General features: G+C 41.4%; 1 protein-coding gene and 1 non-coding gene across 9 annotated transcripts in view; one reads left to right on the top strand and one right to left on the bottom strand.

The window, feature by feature from the left end:
• Vrk1 (VRK serine/threonine kinase 1) overlaps nucleotides 1-14,021 on the bottom strand; it is a 68,643-nt gene that overhangs the window by 38,603 nt on the left and 16,019 nt on the right. For all 8 annotated transcript variants that reach the window (XM_051196564.1, XM_051196569.1, XM_051196565.1 and 5 more), the window contains exon 2: nucleotides 2,969-3,133. In XM_051196564.1, the coding sequence (XP_051052521.1) occupies nucleotides 2,969-3,128 (160 nt within the window). In that variant the 5' untranslated portion in view covers nucleotides 3,129-3,133. The remainder of the gene's footprint in view (nucleotides 1-2,968; nucleotides 3,134-14,021) is intronic.
• Nucleotides 7,914-8,017, top strand: LOC127231209 (U6 spliceosomal RNA). Its single transcript, XR_007835256.1, has one exon. It is a non-coding gene; the product is annotated as a U6 spliceosomal RNA (small nuclear RNA).

The following is a 14,021-nucleotide window of genomic DNA, read 5'->3' as shown; positions in this document are numbered from 1 at the left end:
ACTCAAATGAGAAGAGGGAAAGGAAACACAATGACTTCTCCACAACACAATCACACACTATTCCAGACACAAGAAGAAAGCTATGCCTTGTTAACAAGTACATGTTTACCCTGGAACTGAGAAAAGTATTCAAGTGTAGAAAGTATCATGAAGGAGAATAAAGGTAATAAGCATATACATGAAACTCATCTTTGGAAAAGAAAAGCAACAAGCACTATGTAAAATCAAAACAGAGAGAGATTCAGACATTACACTCAATTGCTGCTGCTGATCTCATACAGGGCAGCTTCTGCGTTAGTACACACAGGAGTGAAGGCACCAATCTGGAAGCAAATCCTCCTTCTCCACACAGAAAGCAAAATCCTAACTCATACACTGTTCATTAGGTATTAAAAATAGTTACTAGTCAACTACACCTTCTAATGACAGAAATAAAACATCCAGCACACACACAAAAGGTCACAAAAGCAAGAACATTGAAATAAAAACAATTCTATGCAATAACTGAGCAGAGGGTAGCATGGTGGCTCAAGCAGAGACTTTGGGGAGATAAAATGAACAAGCTACTTAGTAACAAGCTCCTGTTAATGAACTAAGTCCTACAGTGACCGCAGTACCTCCTCTAAATCACAAACTTGAAATACACATCCTGCTGGCATGACTAACGTAATGGGATGGAGACAAAGTGCCCCATAAAAGGATGCAGCATATGCAGCTGATAGTACTATTAGGGTAAGTTCTAGAAACTTTAGGAGGTAGGACCTAGCTGGGGAAGATCACTGAGTGGTGGAAGCCAGCAGGGGCATCTTGCCTGGAGCCTTCCTCTACTTCCTGCACACGGGAGGTGACAGTCATGTCACATGTACCTGCCATCATGAGACACTGCTCAAACACAAGGGGTGTGGGCCCAAACAGCACGGACTGAACCCTCTAAACTCAGGAACCACAATGACTGTCTGTTGCCCCCATCCCCTTGTGGGTTATTTTATCACAAAAATGTGAACATTTCATGTACAGCTACTTTTTCATGGTTTATGAAGACTTCTGCCGTACACAAATACAGCCTACTTCATCAGGACAGCTCTGGTTCTAAACAAAACCAGAGAAGCAGCACATACTTTCCCCAAGGCAAATACGGTCTCTGACAGAAGGCTTGTGTACAAGATACAGTGCAAAGCGCTGTTTGGAAGCTGTGTTTCAGGAGCACAAGTGCAGAACAGAGCTCCCTCCCGGTCTTGGAAGTGAAGCAAGGCCAACCCCGGGAGACGGCTGCCCCTCTGTTAGGACTCTCAAACCCCAGCATGCACCCGGTCACCTAAAGAGCTTGTTCAAACAGCACTGAAGGCCTTCCCCACGGTTTCTGAATCATGGGTAGGGTGGGGTACACGAATGGCAGTTATAACAAGTTTCCAGATGATGTTAACCTTCACTGTAATATTAACATTCCCAGTCAGATGTGGCTTGAAAGGGGAAAAAATTATGTTTTCATTTTATAGTAATTAATTGAAAGAAAAATGTTAAATAGTTTCACTTTAAAGATCTTTACAACTGTGACTTTTTTTTAAAAAGGTCCATACATTTTATTTTATGTAAACTGTTTAGCATAAACTTTGAAACTTTCAGGGCCTGAGTGATGGTTACAAGTCCTGGCTGCTACTCCAGAGGACTGGACCTCGATTCCTACCATCCACGGGGTAGCTCATAATCATCTGTAACTCCAACCCCTTCTTCTAGCCTGTGCCAGAAATAATTTTTTAAAAACTGTAACAGGCTTAGTGGCATATGCATTTATTCCAGCACTTGGGACACAGAGGCAGGATAATCTCTGTGAGCCTCACAGACAAACAGTGAAACCATGCATGCCTCAAAAAAAAAAAAAAAAAAAATACAATCAGCTGTATGAAGCATTAAAAACCAGTATTTACCAAAAAAAAGAAAAAAAAAGGAAAAAAAATAGAGTAGGGCAAAAACCATAAAATGCAAACAGTCAAGGCCTACCTCAGCCATATGAAGCATTAAAAACCAATATTTACCAAATAGAAAAAAAAAAAAAAAAAAAAACAGAGTAGGGCAAAAACACAAAATGCAAAGACAGAGAGAAATGCCCTAAGAAAACAGGGTCTGCAATATATTCTCACAGGTATTCTTGGGGAAATCAACAGTTGTACATGCAATCGAGGTTGTTGTTTTTCATTTTGTTCTGTTGTTTTGGTACAAGGTCTCAATATGTGGCCTTAGCTAGTCTGGAAATCACAGAGATCTGCCTGCCTCAGTCAGTGCTGGGATTAAAAACCTGCACCACCACAGCCAGCTACCTAAACCCTTTATTATTGCTGTTGTTTAATGCAGAATTTTCTGTGTAGCCCCAGCTGTCCTGGAATTTGCTCTATAGACCAGGCTGGCCTCAAACTCAGAGATCTGCCTGCCTCTGCCTCCCAAGTGCTGGGATTAAAGGTATGCACCATTACCACCCAGCAAGTAAACCATTTTTAATGTTGGTAATTCAGTAAACTCAAAGAAGTTCAGGGTTCTAACTTGGTTTCCAATTATCCCAAGATAAACATGTTAACTAATATAACTAACATAGGTCAAGCCTAATACAAAGTACAAGCATTTTTTTTTAAAAGCCCACAGCTATAAAGGTCTATAAAATGAGCTAAACAGAAGTGGAGTAAATTGTACCTAGCTAAGTTGGAGGAAAAAGGATGGGTATACCTTTCTTTTAGTCTCAAGAGAGTTTAATTAGACTGTGTAGAAATCTTAAGACTCTAAGGATATTGAGCTTACCAGTGACATCATAGCATTTTTTATTAATAAAATGAGTCATCTTCTTAAATATCAAAGATAAACTTATGATCAACCACGCAATCTTAACACAGATTATCAACAGCGCCTTACTTAAATGAGAAAATACTTCATAAGAAGTATTCAAGTCTTTACAATGATGACTAGAAACCACCATACTTACCAAGATATATGCAGCCAAAACCTCCTTGGCCAATAGGCAGCCCTAATTTCCATTGCTTTTTAGACATATCGGTTATGACTTCCCCAGCGGCAAACTGCTCTGCAAGGCGCCTCTTTGCAGGACCCTGTCTCCCAGCCTGAGCTGCTTTTACACGTGGCATTTTCTCTGCAATTCAAGAAGAAAAAGCAACTTTGCTGACAATTGAAACCTTGGAGGTGTTCACACCACCCACCACCCCACACACAACACACACACCGAAGGCATCTCCTCAGCAAGGGCTGTTCAAGACAAAGAGAAGGATATCTACTAATTCTGATATGTAACAGCTAGGATCCTGTTTGGCTGTTGCTAAGCTTTGAGGAGACCAGAAATACAACGATCTATGCTATGATAGAAAGCATTTTAAGTCCCAGTGACATATCATCTATGACTAAAATACTAGTTAGTTACAAACAACAAAACAAGAACTGATTTGAGCAACTGAGGAAAGGCAAGCAATTAGAATGCGCACCACCTAGTAATGCAGCCAAGAGTCCAAGCACAGACACTACAATCCCAATTAAGTATGGATAAGGTGGGAGGACAGGACATTTGGGCACAAGGGTAGGTATCAAGTAGGAAGGCTGCACCAACACCATTTACAGGCTCCGCAGAAAAGTGATACACAACACCAGCTAGTCTTGACCAACCAATGTGTCCCTTCTTCCTGAGCACAAGTGCAATAGAATGAATGCTCTGGGGAAACCGTTTTCCTGGGGAAGAGCATGACTAGAATCAAGAACTTTGGACCCCAAGTATGTAAGTGGCTAGCTGGGAAATTTGGTCAAAGCACATCTCTCTAAGCTTCAAATGCACTCAGGTGTAACTCACTGCACCAAGTACAATTTTATGCGCATACATAGAAGTTAGCTGCATGACTTCAAATTCTTCCTTCTATAAATACTAACTCAAAAGATTTCCTTAAGATTCTATGGTTCCGCCAGTTGTGCTGGCGCACACTGGTAGAATTTGCTAAAGGAGATAGAGGCAGGAGGATCATGTGTTCCCTAAAAACAGAAGAAGACATAAAGCAGAGAGAAGGGAGCAACTCAACAGTCTGGCCTGCAACACTTAGAATGCTATTTCAAATAGGAGTCTGTTAAGTAACATACTGAACCCAGATATACTAAACACACTATATTAAAAGACTTGTTTTCTTGGGATTAGAAAGATGGTTCAATTGTCAAGAGCACTGGCTGTTCTTTGGAGGTCCCAGGTTCAATTATCAGTACCCACAAGGTGGCTCACAACCATCTGTAACTCTAGTTCCAGGGGATCCCGTTCCCTCTTCTGGCTTCCTCAGGCACCAGGCACACGAATTGTATAGACATGTGGGCAAAACACTTATATACATAAGAAAAATAAACATTAAAAAAAATAGTGATTTATTTTCTTGTTTTTTTTTTTTTTTTTTTAAATCATGTGTAGAATGTCTGTGTTGGTATCTGAGGAGGCCAGGAGAATGGGATCTCTCAAGCTGGAGTTACAGTTGGTTAAAAGTCACCTGACATGGGGGCTAGAAACCAAACTCAGGTCCTTTGCAAGAGCAGTATACACTCTTAACTGCTAGACTAACTCTCTAACCCTAACCCCCACCCTCACCACACACACACACACACACACACACACACACACACACACACACACACATAATTATTTTTATTTGCATCGGTGTTTCTCAGGTATGTATGCCTGTGTGAGGATGTCAGACTTGTAGTTTCAGACAGTTGTTAGCTGCCATGTGGGTGCTGGGAATTGAACCCAGGTCCTCTGGAAGGGCAGTCAGTGCTCTTAACGACCGAGCCATCTCTCCAGCCCCAGGAAGGACTTTTCTTGATTGAGTTATTTGAGTTGGGAAGACCTACTCTAAACCTGAGGCACACCTCCTGGTGGCAGCCCGTGTAAAAGGGCATGTAAGAAGGAAGCATTTGCTTTTTGCCTTCTTGTTTTCAGTCTCACTGGCAAGTATACCTATCCTGTTGCTGAGACATTCCTTTGCTGGTATTAGAACTTACATCTTCAGGATTCCAACATATACTAAAGACCAGCAGCTCTCTAGGACTTCCCTGGAACTCCAGCACCAGCCGGGAGGAGATGTTGAGACATCCAGTCTTCTCTTTCCATCAGGAGACAGTCACTGTGGGACTACTCAAACCACACCTGCAAGCCATACTAACAGTCTCTTTTAATATACACATTCATTCTACCAGTCCTGTTTCTTTAGAGAACCCTAAAGCTGATACTTTATTAACTGATGGGGAAACTTCTAAATCTAACTTTTCCCCTAAAAATCACTTTGTGCATTTTCCCAATTCCAAACTTCTCTGAGTTGAAAATCATCTTCAAAGCAAAGGAACTCGGTGCTGGCATTTCCTCAGATCAGTTCTCTTAAGGTGCTTTTAGTCTGTGCTGAAACCTTGCCCAGCAGACTGTTAGTGACAACCATGGCAACCAGGACTCAAAACACCAAGAAAAGATTAACTTCTGCATCTCAGAGGCAACGCCACTAGAAGAATTAACTCGAACACACAGCAGTCCCCAGCACTAACATGGTTTTTTTCTAAACTTCATCCAGCTTCATCAAATCACAGCAATTTCCTATTTGATTATTTCCTTATACTTGTCAGAATCGTTTTCAATGACTTTAAAACTCTTCTTTCTATAACTCAAGCATCTGGACAAATGTTTTTTTTCTAGAATTCCTTTCCACAAGCAATAAAAATACCATACTGTAAATTAAATCTGCCTCAGCATTATTTCATACAGATTTATGGTAAATAAAGTGTTGTGTATTTTTTTTTCTCCAAATACAACTACTAGCTCTTATTTTTAATTTCACTTAGAGCCAGCTATTTGGAGCTTACTGTGATAATTAAGATCAGGAATGCCACACCTAGAACTAGCCATGGGGGCTGTGAAGCAATCTCTCCCCTCTACACCCTCAAACCACACAGGAAACTCAGAGCCCGAGGATAACATCCACAGCAAAACTGGGAAATGCTTTCCTGTCTCCACAACATAAAGTAGGTGGTACCGACAAGACTATACATACAACTCTCAAGACCTCAGCTCAAGAAGATGCTGCAGCTACAGTCAAAGTGAGCTTCATAAGGAAGGCTGCGTGTGTGAGAACACAAAACTGAACACAGAGAACAGCGCTCAACCATGTGCAACTGAGAAGCCTTGTCCCACTCAAGTGATGGGAGGGGGCGCTTTAAGGGACTATGGGATGGACACAATATAGACACCTATGACTATTTCAAAATAAAATAGAAGTGGCAGCTGGGTGTGGTGGTTCTGTTACCTAGAATACTGTGTATAAATGTGGAATGGCACACAGGAGACCAGTAATCTCTCACTGATCCTTCCACAGATTATCCATGTTATTCATGGTCAAACAAGGTCCAAAAAAATCTAAATGCAAATTTTCAGAAAAAAAACAATTCATAAAGTTTAATATTGTGTGCCATTCTAAGTGCTGGATGCATCCAGAGACATCACTCTGCCTAGCCCTTTGCGTGGGCACCCCCCCTTTGTCTAGTGCATCCCCACTATGTATGATGCCCTTGCACAGTTATAGAAGCCATCTCAGTTACCAGAGTAGCTGTACTATCGCAGTGCTCGTGTTTAAGTGGTACAGTCGACAGCTCTCCACTACCTGACAATACTTGGTCTCATTAAAGGGGCAACATTCCCATCCCACGAGAACAGTGAGTATAGGAGATAGATGTCTGAGAAAGGGAAACCACAGGCACCTCACTTATCAGACACTCTGCTGACTGCCATTACTCTTACTCCACTCAGCTTATAAAGTAAAGCAGGATCTATATTATATACAATGGTCAGCAGTGTGTAGGATCCACTCCCAACCATGGTTTCCAGGATCCACTGGGATCTTAGAGTGACTCCCCTAGAGTAACAGAGGACTGCTATAATTAGGTGACATCTTTAATCGATTATTCCTTTGTTCCTTAAATCACAAATGTGAAAAGGAGACAGAAATGAGACGTACATTTTAAAATGCTGTACTTGAACTTAACACAGGTATATAACTGAAGCCTAGTGCTCCTGAGTCAAAAGCAGAAGGATCAAGAGATCAGAGCCTACCTAGGCCACAAAGACAAATCCATATTACAAAAAAAAAAAAACTTTACTTGAAATTACCTTTTATGAAAAGTATACACATACATATACATACACAAGCCTTCATATTTAGCAACCCCACCCACAAAAAAGTATAGAAACAATAACCAATCCAGTAACTTAATTATACGCATTCCCCAGCATATGAACTTTATTCTTGAAATACTATTTCCATTAAAAGAAACCAGCCTCAGGCTAAGAGCTCAGTAACATATTTGCCATGCAAGCATGAGGACCTAAATCTTAACTCCCAGGACACAGGTGAAAAGGCTGGCTGCTGTGGCATGCACTGGTCACCCAGACACAGAGGAGGCAGAGACAAGCCAGCCAACCTAGCTTAATCCCAATGAGACCCTGTCTCAAAGAAGGGGAATGGCTCCTGAGAAATATCACCAGCCATGGACCTCTGACCTCAGACACATGAGCCCACAGAGCCTCTTCCTACTATCACAAATGTCCCTTTCCTGGTATGTACTTCAGGAACCTTTGGTGAATTCTATTGTGCCAGCTCTGTCTGAGCTCTAGACCCTCCACCACACCTCCACGTCTCTGTCTGACCATCACTGCCCTGGAAAACCTTCTTCCTTTCCAGTTAAGAGTAATAGCAAGTCTCCTAGTTTCTGAGAACAGGGAAACTGGGTATCAGTCTACTGTTGCTTTAAGGGCAATTTCTGAAAAATACAATTTCTTTAGGCAAAAACCCCTGCTCACTAACATAACATAACCAAAAGTAATTGTCTTAGCACACTGGCGAGTGTTCAAAGAACTGCAGACACTGTGCTCACACACTAAAACTGGAGCCATACAGAGATTAGCATGGCCCTGTGCAAGGGTACCATGCAAATTCATGAATCATTCCATATTTTTTTCTGAGGAGTGGAGGACGGGTGGTTGGGGGAGGAGTGGGGGAGCGGGAAGAGGGGAGGGGGGCTGTGGTTGATGTAAAATGACTAAAGAATTTAAAATAAAAAAAGAACTGCAGACACTAATTTAATTGAACAGCTACGTAAGTACATTAGAGGTGTCTTCTAATAATGAAACCAATCCCAGCACAGAGGTTTCCACTAAGGAATACACAGAACTTGTAAGAAAGTTTCAATCTGTGTAATTTCAGTACACTCAGCTCAAGCCTACAGAAATAACAGCCGATGAAATAGAGAGAAGAAAGTCGGTTCATCATGGCATGATTGTTACATAATCTGACCATTTCTTTTCCCTTTGATTCTAAAGGAAATGCAGATGTAACTGAAAAGCACATCAAAATGCAAATCCACACTGCCCTTTGCTGAAATCACCCACTGTTACATTCTATATTAGCATATTCACCAAAATTTAATTGTAAACAGAGTGATTATAGTACTAAAGTTATTAAATATACAAAGCAAGCTTGGAACCATACATATTCAAAGAGAGTTTCAGCGGCAGATCAACTTTTATTTCTGAAACAATACCCTAATTAATAGTCAGTTCTGATGATAAAATGGCCCTCAGTTTTTTCAGATAACAGTCCAAAAAAGTTCCCTATGAATATTAAAAAAGTTTTATGAATAGATCTAAAATCTCAATGGCTATATTTATCACAATACGATACTGTACTTAGGTAACTGGCATTTTTTCAAGTCCTGGATTCAAATTTGGTGAGGTTTTTTGGTTTTTTTTTTTGTTTTGTTTTGTTTTGTTTTGTTTTTTGTTTGTTTTTTTTGTTGTTGTTGTTTATGCTAGAGAATGGGTAAAAAAGCTTGAATGAATCACAATGACACTTACACTCACTAAGCTCTACAAATTCACAGCCACACTGGGAAGTCACAGTATAGTGTGATGTTCACTACAGACTGCATGACTACTCGTAAATTTTCCCTAAAATAGGTATGAATAAGCTCCTTTAGAGGGTTATATATTTTCATGAAATTTCCTTTAAAGCCATAAACTTCCGTGATGTGTACAGAGATCCAGGAGAACTTACAGCCTGTCTTTCCATCACCATGGTACCAAGACCTCTGCACTAGCCTTTCTCCCACACACTCTTCCTGTACACATTTACTGAAACTGTCCCCTTTCCCAAAGTGACTACCTCTCACAGCACATGGTAAATCCCCCCTATGTATATAATAAGCTCCCTGGATGCAGGAACAAATTTCTACAGAAAGCAAAATGTCCCTGCTTTCACACGCAAGTACCTGATCTGATGCCCAGGTTCAAGCTCACGCACACAGCAGACTGCAGTAGGCACCAGCAATCCTTTCAAAGGCTCAGCAACTGCTCTCTAAATAAAATGATGATGTCAAACCCTTTGTTTTTGCTTAAAAATCCCAATTCCCCTTTCCAAACTGTAATTCTCAGCAAATGATGCAACAGCCTACTTTACGAAAAGAACACAAGTTTCAAAATGAAACATCCTTATCATTCTAAGACGCAAGCATACTTGCACTCACTTCACATCCAACTTACTGTCCAGACCTGGCCTCCTCTCCTGTCACAGCAGATGAAGCCCTCCCATTCCCTGCAGCTCACCTTCCACCCTGTAACCTGTAACACACATTTAGAAGAGTCCCATGTGTGGTTTTACTGGAACAATGTGCTGTGAGATGACCAGAGCCAGAGACAGGCAGTGGGTAGAAGGGAAGCCTGGCTGGGTTCAAAGGGTGCCTGGCAGAAGTGCTGAGGGCTTAGGAGCACATCATGGGAGATGATGGGAAGGCACATTTGCATCTTGGGCTGTGGAGGAACTTAGCAAGCGTGGAGCAGTTCTCTCAGTGCCCGGGTTAGAAGGAGCCTTCTCGCTGGCCTAGTCTTTGCACATTTTTCAATGTTTTACTGTCTTCTTGCTAATATATACAAATTCATTTTCAACATACACTCTATCTATAAAAATGAATATAGACAATCTTGAACCCAGAGTCATAAATGCTCTATAGTGCCACTGTCGCAAGGCACACTGAGGTGGGAATCAGGATATAGGGGGGCAAATTCCACTCATAAGAGGCAGAAGGCAGGACTAGGCCCTGTCTCCTTTAACAAAGTCAACGGCTGTAACTGAACAGCATTACTACAGGGACGAACTTTTTACAGTGTACACCCATCTGCCTGAAGTCATAATGAAGACTGCTGCTGCTGTCCTGTCCCTTGTCTGTGCAGTCTTTGGTCGCCACTGTCCTTGCTGCCGCACTGACAGCACACTGTGCCAGGAAACAAACCATGATTTTTAAAATTTAAGTGCTGGGCTTGCTAATCTATGTTCACTACTGCTCTATTCATGAAACCCAGAAACTAGAAATAGCCTAGATGTGTCAGTAGATGGATGGATAAAGAAAATGTGGTACATTTGCACAATGGAATCTTATTTAGCTGTTAAATATAAATAATATATATACATATATGCGTATATATTATATTATTATTATTATTATTATTATTATTATTATTATCATCATGAAATTAACAGGTAATTGGATAGAGCTAGAAAAAAATCATCCTGAGTGAGGTAACCCAGACCCAAAAAAGCAAACATGGTATGTATTACCATATATGTGTCATATGTGAATGTTAGCTTTTAAGTGTTCAATAAGCAAATAACCATAAAAAGTTAGATATAGAGTAAGGGACTAGGGTGGGGTTGGGAGGTGTCTCCCAAGTAAGGAGAAATCGATTGTGGAGGGATGGATGGGTAAGGAGGGACTAGAACCGGAGAATTAAACAGAAAGGGGAAGAGAAGAGGGAAGGGATGGAAGGAATATGGGGAGGGACAGCTAATACTAAGGATCATTTGAGGGAAACCTACTACAGTAGAAGCTTCTTAAAGTACACAGATGAAAGAAATCCAAATGGAATCACCACATAAGCAACCAAGGAGAGAAAGCCCCAATTAAGCATCTCTCACCAGCAAGTGAAACTTCCGATGCCAGGAATGGGTTACATCTAATTGAGTTGCTGGCCAGGAGAGAGGTTGAGGGCAGGCACAAAGGAGCACAGTAGAGAGCAAGTCTCAGGTATGGGCTATGGTAAGGACTTTAGCTATGAGTGATGACATGGGATTGAAGGGTCCTGAATGGACAAGCCTTTCTAGCTTGCATGCCAACAGGATCACTCAGCTGCAGCAATGTCTGTGAGGGGGCAAGACAGGAACAGCCACCAGTTGCTACAAGGGCATTGCTAATGGAGTAATCAATGAGCACCATTCATCTTTACTGAATAATGAGAATGTCAATTCAAACAAGTAACTGCACCAACTTTTATCAGCTAAACAGGAACACAGAATAACTTGATTTTCTTAACAGAGTAACTTGGGGTTTTTTGTTTTTGTTTTAACTCTATACAAGCTACCCTGCCCTTAAAAAACAAGTCTGCAGCACCAAGCAGGAGCAGTTGATATCAGTAACGAGCAGCTGAGGGCTTGCCTGTCACCTCTTACTCTGGGTGTCTAAGCTCTATGAGGAAAGCAAATCAGTTAGCAAAGAAACACCAAATGAGCCCATGGATTCCAAAGCATGGCAAAGTGAAAAAGGCCAGGAAGCCAAAACTCAACAGAACACAACCTCTGGCCTCAGTAAGCTATGGCTAGCTTCATGCAAACATCAGTTAGGACTCAGCGCTACTCCATCAGCTTCAGGGAAGAGTCAAGAATCTTCCAGGTAAGGAGCATTTCTAACCCTTTGACAGACAGTTTATTAAAGACAAGGGGCAGCCATAGGCAGCAATGAGATCAAATCTTGCATGGAAGAGAGTGGTGCATCTTCCCGGGATGCATGCCTCAGAGGTCACAGCTGTGAGACTGTCTGCTGTTCCTCACTTTGTTCAGAGTTGTTCATTTCCAGTGCACTGCTCTGGTACCCACAAGTGACTGTACCAGAGGTTTTAGTAAAAGCCCCTTTGGGGCTGGAGAGATGACTCAATGGTTAAGAGCTGCTCTCATAGAGTAACCGGGTTCAATTCCCAGTCCCTATATGGCAGCTTCCTATTGTCTCTAACTCCAGTTCCAGCGGATCTGATGCCTTCACATAGACACACATGTAAGCAAAACATTAATGCACGTAAAACAAAAATAAATTTTAAAAAAATATAATAAAAGTTCCCTCTGTAGCATCTTAGATATTGAGTTTAAAATATATATAATTTACTAAATGAATGACTCAGGTAAAACCAAAGCCAGGCTTTTCCCCATCTCCTCATATCCACAGCCCCAACTGGCTCATATGTACTTTATACTCATTGGGGATTAAGTAATTACTTGTTTCAGTAGAAACAGCTTCCTGCCAAACTATAGTTAAGTCAGCAAAGAACTCCATCACTCCTTTTGCTAAACTTCATTGGGAACAATGTGAAAGCAATATAACTAGGCATGATTCCCTCACAAATAAGCAAGATAATCAGAAGCTGGTAGAACCCTGTGAGCAGTGCTGAGGAAGCTGTGGAAGTCACATGCCACCAACGGGTTCTACCCACTGTCCCCACAAATGTACAACCAAGACAAGCTTGTAAGAATCATCAGCAAGCTGATGTGGTGGCCCACACCTTTAGTCCCAGCACTCGGGAGGCAGAAACAGGCAGATCTCTGAGTTCAAGAGAATTACACAGAAAAACCCTGCCTTGAAAACCCCTGCCACTCCTGCTAAAAAGAAGAAATTGTCAGTAATAATTAAAAAAAAAAAAAGGAAGAAAAGAAAAATACTGATTACAATACTATCTGACATAAAAAACCCACAGTACAGGAAAACCCTGGGATCCTGTTAGGGGCAGCCAACATCCTAGTTTCAAGGAAGACCCATTCATATCAACCAAAGCACAGCAAATATCCATGGCTAGATGGTCCCTTTTGTAACATGAACCCAGTGAGTATCAAACTGAGAGTACAGAAGGTAGCTCTGGAGCTGACAACCCCAGAGCTTCACAGAGTTCTTCCTGAAAGCACTAAGCTGAGCAAACTGTGATGGGTCTTCAACGACTGTCACACCTAAGGCACTTCACACCTAAGCTGGAAAGAGCGAGGTGACGACTCACACTGCAAAGTCTGGGAAAGCGAAGTGGGTAGCTGAAGAAGAAAAAATGTTTTCTAGTCCCATTTTTCACTTGTATTAGAAAATTAGCATCAGACTATAAAGATTTTGTAGGACAAAATATTTAAAATACAGAGTGTGTACTTCTTCAGCTCATATTTCTTTAACTCATTTCTGAATGGGACGCATTAACAGCAGAACTCTGTTGAGCTAAGAGTGCACGCATGTAATTCAAGCCACCTCTTTGCAAGCACTTTCCCCTCAGAGGGAAGGGTTCCAGGCCTCTACATGTACTCTCCTTCTACCTTGAGGTGTACAGAATATAATCCACCCTGAGATTCCTACAGGCTACTGCAGAAGCACAAAACTATCCAATACACTCTATTCTATTCTTCACAGGGTCAGAGTGGGAGAGGGCAAGCTTGAGATGCTGCCTCCAGGGAGGAGCCCCGACCCTCACCTTAACCCAAGGAAAATGCTAATATGTTTCTTTGGAAAAGGTAAATGCTAAAACCTTCTTAACAATTAGCAACTCAAGTATATTACTAATACTTCACAGAGCATTTACTTTTTTAAAAAGAATTTAGACATGCTGCGCTTTCCTGAACCCACCTGTAAACTCTGTCCACAGTTATTCTTCTGGGGAACCCTGGTTAAATCTATCCCAGAACAGCTACTGAGCATCTGTCCTGATATACTTATTCTTGGGGCCCAGCCCTAAGCAGGATATCCTCAACTATGCTAGAAAAATGGTAAAGACTACATAATGACAATGCATCAGTAGTAGCTATAGGCATTTAAAACATTCATGAAAACATGAGAGAACTCTTCAGTCTCGGAAGAAAAGCTTTTTATAAGAAACCCACAAAAACACTTAAGCC

This window comes from Phodopus roborovskii, unplaced genomic scaffold (genome assembly GCF_943737965.1).
Source record: "Phodopus roborovskii unplaced genomic scaffold, PHOROB, whole genome shotgun sequence".
NCBI lineage: Eukaryota > Metazoa > Chordata > Mammalia > Rodentia > Cricetidae > Phodopus > Phodopus roborovskii.
This window is presented reverse-complemented; position numbering and strand designations above follow the sequence as displayed.